At 34.6% G+C, this 16,128-nt stretch overlaps 1 protein-coding gene across 4 annotated transcripts in view; it reads left to right on the top strand.

Moving 5' to 3' along the window:
- Positions 1-16,128, top strand: part of TMTC2 (transmembrane O-mannosyltransferase targeting cadherins 2) — a 396,110-nt gene that overhangs the window by 246,403 nt on the left and 133,579 nt on the right. For all 4 annotated transcript variants that reach the window (XM_090273677.1, XM_090273679.1, XM_090273680.1 and 1 more), the window contains exons 5-7: positions 3,932-4,017; positions 4,721-4,905; positions 5,965-6,043. In XM_090273677.1, the coding sequence (XP_090129803.1) occupies positions 3,932-4,017; positions 4,721-4,905; positions 5,965-6,043 (350 nt within the window). The remainder of the gene's footprint in view (positions 1-3,931; positions 4,018-4,720; positions 4,906-5,964; positions 6,044-16,128) is intronic.

A 16,128-nucleotide genomic window follows, 5' to 3' on the forward strand; every position in this document is an offset into this window, starting at 1 on the left:
TCCCATTAACTTCATGCTTGATGGTATATTAAAATGTGTTCTTGTTTTTAATACTGTATACTTAGAAACCAGAAAATTATATTGACATGATGAACATGTAAACAAACTACATCATCAACTTTAAACAACCATTTGGTATAAGTGAGCTATAAAAATACAGACTGCTGAGCTTGAATTCTAGCACACTTCTTACTAGGTGTGTGACCTTTGGTGTGTTGCTGACCTTTTTTTTGCCCGAGGTTATCATTTGTAAAATGTGGCTAGTACAAATAACCTGCCTCATAAGATTATTGCTGAATAATAAGTAAGTTAATATTTATAATGTGCATGATGCATTGTAAGTGTTGAATTAGTTTAACTATTATTATTTTTATTACCACCATAACTATTATGATGAGAAGGGCTTCTCTCCCTCTATCGTAGCTTCAGTAAAATAAAGAATGGGTTCTGTAAATGTGGAAAAGGGCAGTAGCAGAAGCTTAGTTGACTCCCTTTCACAGCATCAATGCAAGTTAGTGTTACACAAAATCTGGAGGTTTAGAGTAAAAGCAGCCATAACCTAGTATGCATATGTGTAAAATTGAATTATTTTAACTCTTTTTCTCTTCACTTTTTCTTCTAGAAAGAGCAAGAGATTTAGTATCAGAGGACTTGTTCCAATCCTCGCTTTGCGTTCTTATGAACCATAAAACCTAGAGTTAGTTGGTAAATTCTCTGTGGATCTCTTTCTTCCTCTGTAACATGGGCTGATGGTAACACTTTTTAATCACTGGTCAACTGCTGCTTGCTTTTCAAGCCTCTGCCAGTGTCACTTTGACTCCGTAAGCATTTGTCCATTCCTGAGCTGAAGTGGTTTGGTCCTCTGTCTTCTATCATAGCAATTCTCCATACATTCTTTTTTCTTGTCTCCCCCCGTAGATTGAGTATCATAAGCAAGTGCATCTCTATCTTGTTCATGTTTGCAGCATGTAGACTAGGGGATAGGTGAGTCCTCAGCCATGAGAAATCAGTCACAGTAGCCATCTTGGTTGGACTGATGCCATCGCTAATTTCATTCATATGATGCAAAGGATGATATTCCAATTTATGGAGCTATATTATATAATTCTGGAGACTTGCCTGCTGCATATCTCCATGAGACTAGGTTCCTCCAAAGAATAAGGCAGGCCAGACAGGATCGTCTAGGCCTTGCTATTGTTCTGATCACTTTTCTCTCTTTGTATATTTTATGAATAAGGAAAGTGACAGGAATATTGTGCGTCAGTATTGGGGAGCCCATGAGGCTGAAGGCATACATCAGTTTTTAAGATTTATGGGCTTTAGGCTCGTTGTCAAAGCTACGTGCTCATCTCCTCATGCTCTTTCTGACTAGCCTAACAGCGTATTTGCCCTTTAGAAATGTAATTATGTGGAGACTAATTAGTGGGCTATTGCAGTTATTTAGGTGACAGGAAAGATAAAAAGGGCTCAGAGAGCCATAAAGATGAACCTTGAGGGGCAGAGTAAAGAATCTTAGGAAATAAGACTTGGTAGGCTTTGGAGACTATACGACATGGAAGGGAGAGGGTAAGGGAAGAGTCAAGAGTGATAACCAGGTTTCCGATTTTAACAACTGGAGTCAGTGATGGTGGTGATTGTTGAGGAGATTTTTTTCTTCTTTCATTGTTTATTTTTCAGTGGGAGCTATTGTTTTTAATACTTGAATGTATTGATTTTGAAATCACATTAGCACCTAGATTGCCGTGGGTCAGTGCAATGTTTAAAATAGATCTGGCTGTCAGGAGAGAGAACAGTCAGCAAATGAGCTACACGTATGCATGATGTCATGTAGAGACAATATTTATCCATAAAGGAGAAAAACAAAGTCTTATGAAACACCAACTTCTTTTTAAGTAACACGTGAATAACGAGACACTTTCTTCACTTCTATAGGCTGGTTCCAGGGATAAAGCAGAACTAGGGGAGACTGATTTTCCGGGAGCCAAGGAAGTACAGAATTTCAGAAAAGAAGATAACTTCAGTGGTTAATAGGCACTACATTTGAATGGATGGTTCACATAAACATACTATTTTTAAGGTTTGATAATTTGTAGAAATTTCATCATGACGTTCTGTGGAACTCTGGAAAAGAGCCCAAGCTGGCTTTTGGGGTAAATGAAATTTGAATCATTGGCTATGTACATCATAGACATTCTTAAAGGAAATCTAACTTTAAAGGGAAGAACAATAGTAAGTAGTAGTCAGAGGCAGATGCAAGAATGAGTAAAGGTTGACTTTTTCTTCTCCCTCTATGCTAACAGGCACGTGAACATTTTTGTGGTCTTAAGGGAAGGAAAACTCTAATGCGAAAGAGATGGAAGGTACTGCATAAAGAGAGGCTCATGGAAGGATTTTAATTCCTGAAAATGGTAGAGAGAACAGATTAAATATCTGAATGGTAGTTTTCCTCTGGTATCATTAGCTTCTATCAAAGGAAAAGCACCTCTTTATCTCTATCTCAAAGGAAATATGATGAAGACAATTATGTTTGTAGATAAGTTTATAAAATGAGATAATGTATTTGAACTTAATTAACTGAAAGCACTTTGTCAATAAAATTATTGATAAAGAATATTAGTCCTTTTTTGAAAAGCATGTGAATGTTCTTTCTCTTTATCAGTTGTACTCACTTTTAAAGGTAATTGAACATTTTCACACACTCTGCAGTTCTGCAGAAAACATTGTTCTTCTTTGTTCCCAGCACTGAAAAGTACATTTAACAGCAAAGCGTATCAATTTCATAATGAAATTGCTACTCAAAATTTTTAATAAAAATGTACATTCATGTATAGATGTAAGTGACATTCATGTGTTTTAGAATGGTTTGATCTATTCAAAAGACTTTTTAACAAATAGTATTAGAAATAATGAGGTTAATTTACACTAATGACAGGAGTGAGCAACCTTTAATTTCAAAATGATTTGCTTTAGATAATTTTTAATGATGCCCATTAAATAATAAACTGAGCATTTAAAAATACTCTACAAAATGATAAGCTTTTATCAGTAACCTTCTCATTTCTCAAAGCTCCATTTTACCAGCCTTTCAAAGGCTTCAGCAGCTGGCAAGTAGAATCTGCAATTTGAGGTTGATAACAGCAGTACTCAGGCCCCAAAGAGGTGCCAAATGTCTGTAAGATACTTGCTGATTACAAGAGAATAGGGGTAGTCTAAAAAGCCCCCTGTGAAAGCCTTTGGAACTTAGTCTAATTCCCTGACACTGTATTTTCATAGATATGATTATAATTGCCCTCAAATAGGTCATGAGAGTGGGGTCTGGAATGGCTCAGATAATACATGTGACCTCTGCCTAAGAGCCTCCTGGGGGTAGGGAGCATGAACTCTGAGGGTCTGTAGTGGACTGAAATGTGCCCAGTGTTGTGAAATTTAAGCATATTTGACCAAATCCAAACAGGGAAATATAAATGTAGATAATCTTCAGTCATTTCCTTTGTGTCTTTATGGCATCTGATTAAATTCTTACCCTTTTTATCCTATTTACCTAGGATAAAGAGGCATCTCGTGTGTGTGTGTGCGTGCGTTTAACTTAGACAGGTTTCCTTTCTGAAGTGGTGAAAAAAATGTGCGTGCTCCAAGAAGAAATCCAAGTGGGTTGTAATTCCAGTGGGAGAGAAAAGGCTACTGGAAAGGGGATATAGGGCTTTTAAAAATACTTCTTAATAATTTATAATGCAATATAAATGCAACTGACACCTTGCCAGTATTTTCTCTCCTGAGGAATAATTTCCTTCTATTTAGAATTTGTTTTTACAGTATCAGGTCATCATTTTTATCTCTTAATCATTTTTATTTTTGAAATATTAAATAAAAATTTGTGGTTTTATGGATAGTAATACAGTCCTATCTCCAAATCTCTATTTTCCTCATGCAGAGGGTTACTTCTACAAGAGAACAGCAGATTTGCAGAAGCATTACATTATTATAAATTGGCAATCGGGAGCAGGCCTACACTGGCTTGTAAGTAGTAGTCAAAATTTTCTTTGTAAATACCTCTTTCCTTCTTTATGCATGAAAATTATCTTGGTGATTTACAACCTCACAGAGAAAAAACATGGTACTCCTATTTTTGAACACTTGCCAATCAAATTAAAAGCTTCTAAAAACTGTATCTCTCAATTTAATCATGTTTTGATGTCAGTTTATCATTTTTAATATATTAAGATAAACAACTTTTATTCACTTAGATTTTAAGCTCAGAATATCTTGAACTGTTTAAAGATTTTTTATTTTCCTTTATTTTTAGAGAGAGGGGAAGGGAGGAAGAAAGAGAGGGAGAGAAACATTGATGTGAGAGAAAAACATCGGTTGGTTGTCTCTCAACCAGGGACTGAACCCATATCCCAGACATATGCCCCGACCAGGAATTGAACTGGTGACCTTTCCCTTTGCAGAAATAATACCCAACCGAGCCACACTGGTCAGGGCACCGAAAGATTTTGAACTTTTTGACAGAGACTCTTCCATATATATTTCAGTGCTACCTGCACGTCTTACTACATTAATTGTTCTCATATACATTTGTTCCTTAAGTATTTCTTCTTGGTTTTTCTTAAAATCAGAAATAGCTCATAGAAAGTATCTTTGAAGTAAAGATAACTTATTGTATCCGTGGTCCACATCATCATCTCACATTTATATTTTCATTTTTTTCCCCTCTCAGCTGCATACTTAAACACCGGTATTATTCTAACGAACCAAGGAAAGACAGAAGCAGCCCGACGCACGTTTCTCAAGTGTTCTGAGATCCCTGATGAAAACCTAAAGGACCCTCATGCGCATAAGAGCTCGGTCACAAGCTGTCTGTACAACCTGGGGAAGCTCTATCACGAGCAGGGACACTATGAGGTCAGACCAGAACCTCGCTCCCCTTTTCCTTCCCCTTGTTCTGATCCAGTCTCAATGTTTTCTACCTGTGTTCTCATCAGAGGGACACTGGGATTATTTCAGAAGCTAATGTGTGTTTTCATTAAAAGAATTTCATGGTGAAATTCATTTGGAGGAGAAAAAAAACCTCTGCTAAAGAATACTTAATAGATTTCTTTACTGCGAATTTCTCCCAGAGCAACTCTTCAAGAAAGAGAAGTAACAACCATTGCATGACAAGCTTATTTGCTTATCATCTCTCATTTTATGATCCAAAACACATTGTTACTGTTACCTTATATCCAGTGTTTGATGTTAAGAAAATACATTGTACTGGGAGTATTAAGTATTAAGATGATGTAAATCCTCCCCATTTCTTTTAATTCTTTTGAAAGCAATAATTAAATGAAAATTGGTTTTATTATTATTTCTTTAATTGCGAGAGGAGAAAAGTGATAGAGATGGGACCTTGTATGTGCTTTTCCCCACAGGAAGCCTGTCCTTCCATGGGGTTTTTTCTCTCACCTTGAGCATCCCTCCTGCTCCCTCAGACCACACCCCTGCATACTCTTTCAGGTTGTATCAAGAATGCAATATTAAGATAAAGATACAACCTTAAAAGTAATTGCATTTTATAATCTCAGGGTGTCTCAGTATCTAGATTTGTTATTTGATATTTTATATAGATCCTACTTTGTGGCCAGACTTAAAATAAGTGTAGATTTCAGATGACTACAGGTGACTTCCAAATATAAATTTTCTATGTGAGCTAAGAATTTATATTAAAATAAAGGGGCTTGGTTACATTCAACTACTTGTTAAACTAAGTTTTTATCTGGCTTTCTTCACTGACTGGGTTGAATACTTTTACTCATGAAATAGAGGCAGTATCATACCAAAGGACAGCTTAATTATTCTCCTCCAATGAACCACTTGGAAATAGCAATGAAAATTTTTAATTTTGGAAGGATGTTATTATTTTGTCTTTGGTGAATATTCTTGTATTTCATTTATTTTTCTTTTGTTTGTTTCTTAAATTAGGAAGCCCTTAGTGTATATAAGGAAGCAATTCAGAAAATGCCAAGGCAGTTTGCCCCACAGAGCTTATACAACATGATGGGTAAGTGAGACGTTACTATCTCAATGGATATTTCAGGACCTGAGAAAGAGGAAGCCCTGTGCTTCTGTTAAATGGCATTCAAATTAGTATCACTAATCTTCCCCCCTAAAATCTTTACTCACATTTGGGTGTCACATTCACATTTTTACATAGCACACTTGTTCTGACAAGAACAAATAAGTGCATGATCATAGTGATTCTCAACAAATTGTCCAGCTCCCAGAGTTGTTGCAGGGGGTGCACAAATCCTTCTGGGTGGTCAGCATTAGCTAGACTAGAGACTGAAAAAGTGACTACAGTACACAGATTTTAGTGAGTTTATCAAAATTCATGATAATTTTAATCACATTATTAATCAGTAGATCCTCTAAAGTAAATATACTATGATGTAGAGATAAATGCTTTTTTTTCTTCTTCTGAAAATGTCTTTATTTATCCCATTTCGGGGGAAGGGTGATAACAATTGGTTAAATATGTACATCTATAGAATGAAATATATACAGCTGTTTAAAATTATGCAAAATATATTTAAAGACATTTACTGTATATTAAGCAGAAAATAACTTCTTATAGAGATGGATATATAGTATAATTCATTTTTATGTAAAAAGTATATATGAGATGAATGCTTTTTGATACTTATAAAAGATAAGAATAACTGAGTCAATATGTGTGGTTTTCATTGATCAGGACTTGGGGCCTCAATAGGTTTTTCAGAATTAGCATTTTAGAGCAAAGACAATACTGTGAAAAATTAAAATGTGCTACCATAATTATTCCTTTTTCTACATTGGATACTTAGCTTAATTTTTTATTAGAAAGTATATAAGCTACGGCATTGATTTTTTCTAAGTACAAGAGGTCAAGAACTAGAATTTCTAAGAGAATATTGACCTATCACCTGCAATTGATTTGTGACTGTAAATTGTTGCCATAGCTTTTGATGGTGGGAAGAACAGTGTTCGGTATGTGACTCTTGCGAAGTCCCTAAAGTTCAAGATGCTCTGCTGATTGGTTAACTTTGCTGTTTCCAGATAAGGGAGAGAAGAGAAGGGGCTGCTTTTGTCCTCAAATGAAATCTTTTTCTGCCAAGTACAAATTGCAAGCTCAGATCTTCTCTTTTTATTAAACTTGGCTAAGTTGCTTAATATTTCTAGGCCTCCCTCATGCATATGAAATAAATGAGACATCATGGTCTCTGGTATTATTCTATGCTTCTGTATTCCATGATTTGAGAAATTTGATACTAGTTGTATGGCTTGAAAACACACACACACACGCACACACACGCGTGTGCACGCACACACACACAATCTTAAATCCTCCCAAACTATAGAATACATGCCTGGCAAGGACACCTGCTTCCTCTTTTTTCTAAATGACAGAAATTTAAGAAATAGTTTAGAGACAGAATGAGGAGTGGCTCCATAAACAGAAAAATTATGATTTGGAGGAGATTAATATATTCATTCCATGTCTCTGGGACTCCTGCCCCCAGTTGGTCTGTACAGCAGTGGAATGATTTAATGCTCATATTAAAAAGGACGTTGAGAGTATTCCTAGTTGCTACTTCTTTTTCTCTTTGCTATAATTACTAAAAGGTAAACTCTACCTTCATCAAATGTGCTTTTGCCCTTAAATTCTTAAAAATTAAAACAATGTCTTATACTGTCCAGCAGTTTACTGGTGTATCTACCCAGATGAAATGTACATGTCCATAAAGTGTGTGCCTGAAGTGTTTAGATTTATAAAATTTAACTTTTCTATATTAATACTGGATGCTTATGCCTGTTGAAATTAATACTAAAAGGTTCACTTTCTCTAGCTTTATCTAAAGAGGCACAATAGTTTCAGTTTATGATTTTATTCTTTACACTAATGCTTGTGAAGGCCATTATTTGCAATTTCCCTCAATTATGAACTAAAGTCTTTCTTTAAACTCGGAAAGGACTCTGAGATCCTTGGCATCTTTTTGTTACTAAGAATTGTTGCATTCAATATAGTTAGTGATTTCAGAAAATTCATTCAATTATTTTATGTAAATAAATTTGATTGAAAATTCAGCTGGTACCTTGGGATCTGTCTCTCATGGTTACACAGATGCTGAGCACATGAAAGATAAGTGTGTCCCTGGGGTTATTGTTTAGTCCTTTGTCTTATTTTCCATTATAGAAAGAGGTAGGCGCTCTGCCCAGACCCCGAAAAGCACTCTAGCAATTTGTGAGAGGGGAATCACAATATTATTTAAAATTGCAGATTTCTTCTCTAATTATTGTGGCTGCATCCTGTTCAATTTTCTGTTGAAGGTTTGTTATCTGACTAGGTTTTGTAGTTTCGATTGCGTATGAAACTATAATTTTCTCAGAGAGTCAATTCACCTTCTAAACAAATGGTTGAAATCCTTTGAGTGTTTGCTTTAACTCCTAATACATTTTGATTAGCCTCCATTTGACAAGGAAAAAAATGGCTCAGGAGATAAGCTGCCTTATCAGTTCATCAGTTTCATTAGTCTGTCAGCATGTGCTGATTATCCTATCAAGTTTATCAACAGCCTTGAATGTGTTTTCTAATTCTCACATTTACATATTATTAGTGCCCTTTAGGGATCAGTGATGGATTATAATGTCTGGCTAGATTTAACCTGTAAGTATTCATTTTTCTCATGGCTCATTCATTTTCCCCTTTATGACCACTAACCCCAAGCACTTGTGTGTATGTATACGAACATTTTATTTTCATCCTACTTTTTCTTTTATTTGGAGGTTAAGAGAAATAAAGGAATATGTGTGAAAATACGCAATCATATTTGAATGTTATTATTAGTTTAATAACTCAATTCATTGCACGTGTGCTTTTTAAAAAACAATAGTTCTTTGCATTTTCCCTTCCCTTGAACATTTTATGAAAAACTTCTATTATTCTATTCTACATACCAGTAGTTGATTTATCCTGAACACCAAATGAGCAAGCATATTTTCCCACTTGTGTATTAATAAAGAAGTTTGATCAATTTATTTCCCAATTAAAATTTTTTTCTATATTTTATCCTGATTGTTAACTTACATTCTGTCAGTTCATAAGTAAATTAAAAAGAAAACTATTTAAAAATGTATTCTCAGTATTCCCTTTGATTTCATAAGACCAAGATGGTTGAATAACGATAACTGCACCATATCATCCTGTTCAAAATTATGCGAAGTACAAACATACAATACAAATAATATAAGCAGATACTAAATATTATGGACAAAAATTAAACTTTCACCTGGATGGTGTTTGTAATTAGCAAGGTATGAGAATACATGAAGTATTTAGGCATCATATCACAAAATAACTGTTAAAATTGCTCTTAGTCATTTGTGTGACTTTGTTTCTGTGGGCCTCAGTTTTCTCTTGAGAGAACAGGTTGGATTAAATGGAGATGCAGTATAGTGTGAAGTCAGATAGCCCAGATTCAAATATTGCTTTGACACTTATTAGCTGAGTGACCTTGGGAAACTTACTTACCTGAAGCCTCAGTTTTCCCATCCCAGAGATGGCTGTAAGAGTAGTGTCAGTGTGAGGACTAATTGGGAAGATGAAGGTAAAGTTATTGGATCAAATGCCCAATATAGTGTTTCATGAGATTACCTTCCATTGTAACCATTATCAATTCTGTAGATCTTTAAGCTCCAAATGTCAATGATTGTATTCTCTATCAGTGCTTTTTGCATTTACCAATGTAAGTATTATTTCTCTATAGGTAAGATTTTGCATAGTGATGGCCTTGCAGTCACTGATTATCAGGCTGCATTGTCTCTCCAAGTTCATTTTCCCCTGTCCCTCAGCAACCACAGTCAAATCATTCTTTAATCATTAACTATGTTAACCAAAAGAGAAAAAAACTTACTCAGTTAATGCCCAATTAACTTAATTTCATTAATAGGGTCTCCTTCTAAATTGAATTGTCATATTTAGGTTAGAGTGTCTTCTATTTTTCCTGTTGTGGCATATATTTCACCAAGACTTTGTCAAAATTGCTTTTTATTCTTGTATCCAACATAGAAATTCTTTATTGAATCTGAATTTCTCTTTTGTTCTCAAATTAGGGGTGTTTTTTAGAATCATAGAATATCATTGATGGAAGACTCATTGTCTTAAAATCCTCCTAACATAATCTCTTATTTTTTCAGGATAAAAATGATACATTCAGGATTTCACAGTTTGTATTAGAAACAAAAGTATAGCTTTCTGACTTAAATTCAAGTACTTTTTCCATTTAGGCCTTCTGCATTACCAAAGCTGACATGTTTTTTACTGCATCAATGTAACTTTAATTTACCCATTTAAAGTCAGTGATACACACACACACACACACACACACACACACACACATATATATAATATATATAATAGAGATATTACATATGTATGTAGCAGGAACCTCATCTTAACAAAAAGGAATAAAACACAAAATTGTGGTTTTATCATAGATATGCTAGAAAATCAGGATATTAATTTTCTTTTTTACCATAGGATAATTACTATCCATCCTCTATTTTTCTCTTCTTTCTCTATAATTATTTTCCTAAAAATGTCCAGTTAAACGTTGCTCTTGGATAATCCTAAAAGACTATGCAAAACTAAATTAGGTTGTAACTTCTAATTACTTTTATCAGCTAGAGCCCTTTTAATCCCGAAGGTCATTTTAAGCCTATTTACTATTTAAAATAAAATTACTCAGCTCTTTCAATGCAAAGTAATTGTTGGGTTTAATTATATGAGCAATTTAGGCCATTTCATCTTGGTAATAAATCCTGAGAATAAAGGGACATAATGTGTTGCATGAAGTAAGAGAGAACCCAGAGTTATTGCTTTGCCATTGCATTCTATAATCACTATGTTCAGAATAATTTTTGTGTGCAAAATATCTCTTTAAAGTCACATATACGCCCTACTCAGTACAAAAATGATGGTGGTATGAAATGTAAATAAGACAGTTGGTCTGGAGTTTCATGCCTTTCCTTGATAAATAAATGCCTATAAATAAAGTGAAAAACTGTGTTGCTTTAACCTTGAGAATATTTTGTCCATAAGTATGTAGGCTGTGCTATGTTGACTGGACCACACAAGCCCAACCAAAGCAAACAAAGAAGAAAAAACTCACGTTTTTATATTTCTAATGTGACACTAGTGTCACAATTTTCATAAATATTTATATTTTTCTGTGTTTTAAAAATTGTTTACTGTGGGTAGTGTGCTTTTAACCTTTGGGAGAGATTACATACTTCTTCAGGAGAAGTTGTATGTAATGATCCATTGCTGTTTATTGCCTTGTTTGCCTTTATTTTGATGATACTGTTGATTCTCTTATCCCTGATAATTTCTAGTTGTTGTTTTTTTTGTGTGTTTGGGGGCGGGAGAATTGTTTGTTTGTTTATTTGGTTGGTTTTTGTACACATTCTGTTACTTACAACATCCCAGTTTGGGCCCTGATGGGTGTGGGTCAGTTGGTTGCGTGTTGTCCCACAAAGCTAAAGGTCGCCTGTTTAGTTCCCAGCCAGGGCACTTGCTTGGGTTGTGGATTTGGTCCCAGGTTGGGGAGTGTATGAGAGGCAACCGATCCGTGTTTCTCTGTCACATCAATGTTTCTCTCTTTTTCTCCCTCCTTTCCTCTCTCTCTAAAAATAAATAAATAAATAAATAATAGTATTTAGTATTGGAAAGTACATTTTCCTTCATCAGTTTGTAAATAGCAAATATTTTATTAAGTTTAAAATTGAAAAATGCTTTCTCATATTCTCAATAAGAAGGAAGAAATATTGATTTAATTTTTAGTTTCGTGAAAGTAGCTCTTAAATTGTGTGAGATTGCCCAATTTTATTTAGCTATTCAGAGAAAATGGAGAAAGAACCATTGATAGAAAACACAGAGGATTTATTAGAGCATTTTTTGGAGTTAAAAACTTGTACAAGTTATAGAATTTTATTTTTTGAGAAAGAAAATAATGGAATGAAAGAGTTAAGCATTAAAAGTGGCTATCAGTGGTATTTAAATTCCTTACTACTACCACTTAGGTAAGAATTATTGTATGAGATGTCAAATATACCTCCTGAAAACAAAATGAAAAATTCTCACTTGTAAATTTATCCTAACTCTACCTGAAGTATGTACATTATATTTTGAGTTTAGTTGGTAGAGTGGCTATAAAAGAAGCCTATTTCTTTCTCAGCCTTCTGTAAGGTTGGTTGTTTTTAGCCGAATCATTTATTTTTGTTGAACTCTTTGTGTGCCTTTACCTCACTTGTTCGAGAATATATTTAGAGATATTCAGAGTAAATTTTTGACATGATATTTTACATCCTTAATGTTTTCTTCTGTGACTGGGTGTGGATCACTTGAAGCATTTAGCATACTGACTGTGAAAGAGACGGTTTTTAACTGTGTGAGATTTGAACTTCACATCTTTCACGTGTGGAGGTATTAACACTTCAATAGTGTTAAGCTTTTTATACCACCTGCTTCCCCTATTTTGTGTTCTGGTTATTTTTCTATAATTGCTTCCAGTGGCACTTCTGAAAATCAGTGTGTCAGTATGACCATACAACTAGGCTAGCCATTGATCTAGCTAGGTACCTCCAAAAAGAATATTAACCTTTAATTTTTAAAGATAAAGCTATTAATATCACTTTCATATATACATTGTTAGAAAGGACAAGACTGAGAGACCACTGCTAGGGGTGTAGATAAACAGTCCAGAAAAGTGAAATGTAATTTTGAGGGATTTTAGAAGTTCACTTCCTAAGACGTGGAGCCAACAAGATAAGGAAATCATGAACTTTTGACTGTATAGCAAAAAGAATAAATATATAAAATTTATGTACAAACGCTATCAAATTTTCTTCTGGAAGTTTATTTCTTACTATAAAACTGCAGTGGTTTAATTTTTTCTTTTTACTATTCATGCTTGATATAAATTCGACATTATGTACCATGGTTATAGACATTAATTTGCTAGGCATTATTCTATACACTACAGAGGTCAGCACCCAGTTCAGCTGCATTAAGTAGGTAATATATTTTGTTTAGTGTTTGACTTAAACCGAGGGCCTAAAGATATACGGTCCCTGTGGGAAGTTGGAACACTTTCATGCCAATAGCAGGGTTGCCTAAGGATCATGCCTGGGTCTCGCGTCACTTGCTTTCCTGGAAATATGACACGGGACAGTTGATTATATTTCATTGTTGTTAAAACCAGCTCAGCCCACCTGTTGCCAGGTTAGTGGTAAAGAAAAAGATTGAAGCTTAACAACTTTATTTTTAAATTGAGTTATAAGGAAATGAATATACGAAAATTAAAACCTAATTATATCTTATTCTCTGATTCCCAAATAGTTTCATTATGTTCTGCTTGAAAACTTTGTTTTCTGAGGCTTCAGTAGAAATAAATGAGAAAAAATATATACATCTTTACACTTTTGTTGGGCAATATCCATGGAATGAATTTTTTACTAAGAAGTAAAAATAGGTTGCGTTGTTCTCATACAGTTGAGGTGATACGTTGTTATACTTAGAAATTTAATTAACTAGATTTCAAAATCTGTCATTCTTGAAAGATGCCAGTTTTGGTGACATTTAGATAAAATGCACATAATCATGAAGAAGAAGATACTCTTTTTATAAAGGATGGAATCTTAAAAATCAATATTAAAAAAAAGTGCACAAATTTTAAACAGGCAAGTAATAAAACATATGTTAAAATAAAATATATTTCCCTGTTAAATATATTTTAGCTGTATATACTTTGCTATGTATTTATGTCATTTTTTCCTGATAGGTGGGGAATGGTTGTTTTCTACATAAAAATCTTATTTAACTCCTCTAATGAATTATTATTTAGTTTTAATTATATCTACACGGATAGAAACTATTGCTATACTTAAATTGAATAAAGAGTTAAAATAGAACATGTGAAATTTTGTTCCAGAATGTGTCTTTTTTGCCCACATGTTAGTTATGGGAATGCATTTTTTTGAACTCTATTAGAATCTTATTTTCAAGTCTTCATTAAAAACAGGATGAATTTAATTAACATTAATGTAAAATTATAGTATAAAATAAATTATAAAGACATATTGCTTGATTCAGGAATACATATGAAATGTATTCATAAGAGGTATATAAAACTGAAAATTCTTTTATTATCGTCGGCAGCCGTCCGTCTCGAGAGACGATGGTGTAGCTTCTTCAGAGTCTATCTGCACCGCCAAGAATGGCTGTGCAGTCCGACTCGGGAGTGACATGGTATCTGTCTCCTCCCGTGTTGAATCGACATCTTGCGATGACGCTGAAGCTACAGAGCCTGGGCAGGGTAATATGGAGGGTCTGCTGTTGCCCATGCAGCAGACCCCCCCTCTCTTCGCAGCTGAAGGGTCCAAGGGAAAGACGGAGTCGATACAGCTTGGGTTCAGGTGCGCCGCAGGAGTTGCCGGTGTTGACTACAACGTCAAACCGCCTTAGGGACTCCGGCTCCGGATTTTCTGTCGGGGTTTACTCCCTTAGCCTTTCCCCTGAAGAGGTATGCCGCAAGGCAGCGGAGGTTTTTTGGAGTCAGAGTTTTCCTTCTCTGATGTACCCTGACTGGAAGATCGAACCAGCGACACTTAGCTCGCAGGCCGACGCTCAATCCACTGAGCTAATATTTTTATGAAAATGCTCAAGCCCTATTTCTCTGAATATTATTATTTTTATTTATTCATTCTAGGCTAGTGCTTATTCTTTTTTCCTTTCTCTGGTATAAACCTTTTTTTAAAATTAAGCACAATTTAGCACTGCCTTAATATCCCTAGTGTACCCTAATTATTTACATTATATTAAGCCATTTCATTTACTCCATTGTAATTCTCTTGAGGTTCATATTATATTATCGGGGAGAGGATTATCACCTCCCCAACATACACAGGGATACACACACACACACACACACACACACACACACACACACACACACACACACACACACACACACACACACACACACACACCCCCACGAGCCTCCCTTTGTTCTTTGTTCTTTCTTCTCTCTCCCTCTCACCCTCCCCTCCTTCCCTTTCTTTCTGTTTTGGAAAATGCTGAGCATTTGTTGATTGATTATTTTCAGTGATTTATTTCTTTGAAAACATAAAGGGAATTGATTAGCCTGGAGAACTTCAGAATCCCTAGTTGCAAGAGGAGAAATATTGACACAGGATCCTGGCTTTTTTCCAAGTTAAATTTTGATGGCACATCAGATGTTTCCTGTATATAACCTCACACTAGAAATTAAGAACCTTTTTAACTTTCACCGAAGTTTAACCCCTTTCTTGATGTGTTTTTACTTAATGAAACATGTATTTGTTTTTTTTTTCCTCTGTGTTTCCTCTTTTTAGTTTAGAATTATTCTTTCAGGCTTCAAGATTTCCCTTAAGTTTGGTGCTACAGCACTTAGTAAAGAGTTAAGATTGAACCCTTCCATAACCCTCCTTAATTTTAAGACTTGGATTGTATTTCATTTTGCTTCCAGTCCTTCCACCCCAATGGAAAAAGTTATACTTGTAGAAGTCTGTCATCAGATGCTAAGTAACTTCTCTAATTTCTGTAATCATTTAAAATTCTTTCTTCATCTTCTTTTCTTCTCTGGACACTAGCTGTTGAGAATTTACAATCAGAACTAATGTATCTAAGGCAGCTGGACTTTGTTATTTTTACAAAGATAAGATAAGGATTTAAATACAAGAGATTCACAAAATATGACAGCGAACATTTATAGCAAGTTTATGGCATAAATAAATAAAGCCAGACTTCCTAATGTTTCCATGTTAATACGAACACTGTGACATCAAAAGTGAGAATTAAAATCACAGCAAGTTAAACTCTTGATATAATAGATTCCTGATGTCATATGGTTCTTACAGACTACAGATTCTGGATAAAGCATACTTGATAAAAATGGAACATCTAAATACAAGTTGATACATAATGCGATCAATTAATTATCAAATACTTACCAAAACTTTTTCAAGCCAGACACCTCTGAACATAGGCTGGAGGACAGATGAGCAGATGAA

Source organism: Furipterus horrens, unplaced genomic scaffold (assembly GCF_987537825.1).
Source record: "Furipterus horrens unplaced genomic scaffold, mFurHor1.1.pri manual_scaffold_4, whole genome shotgun sequence".
NCBI lineage: Eukaryota > Metazoa > Chordata > Mammalia > Chiroptera > Furipteridae > Furipterus > Furipterus horrens.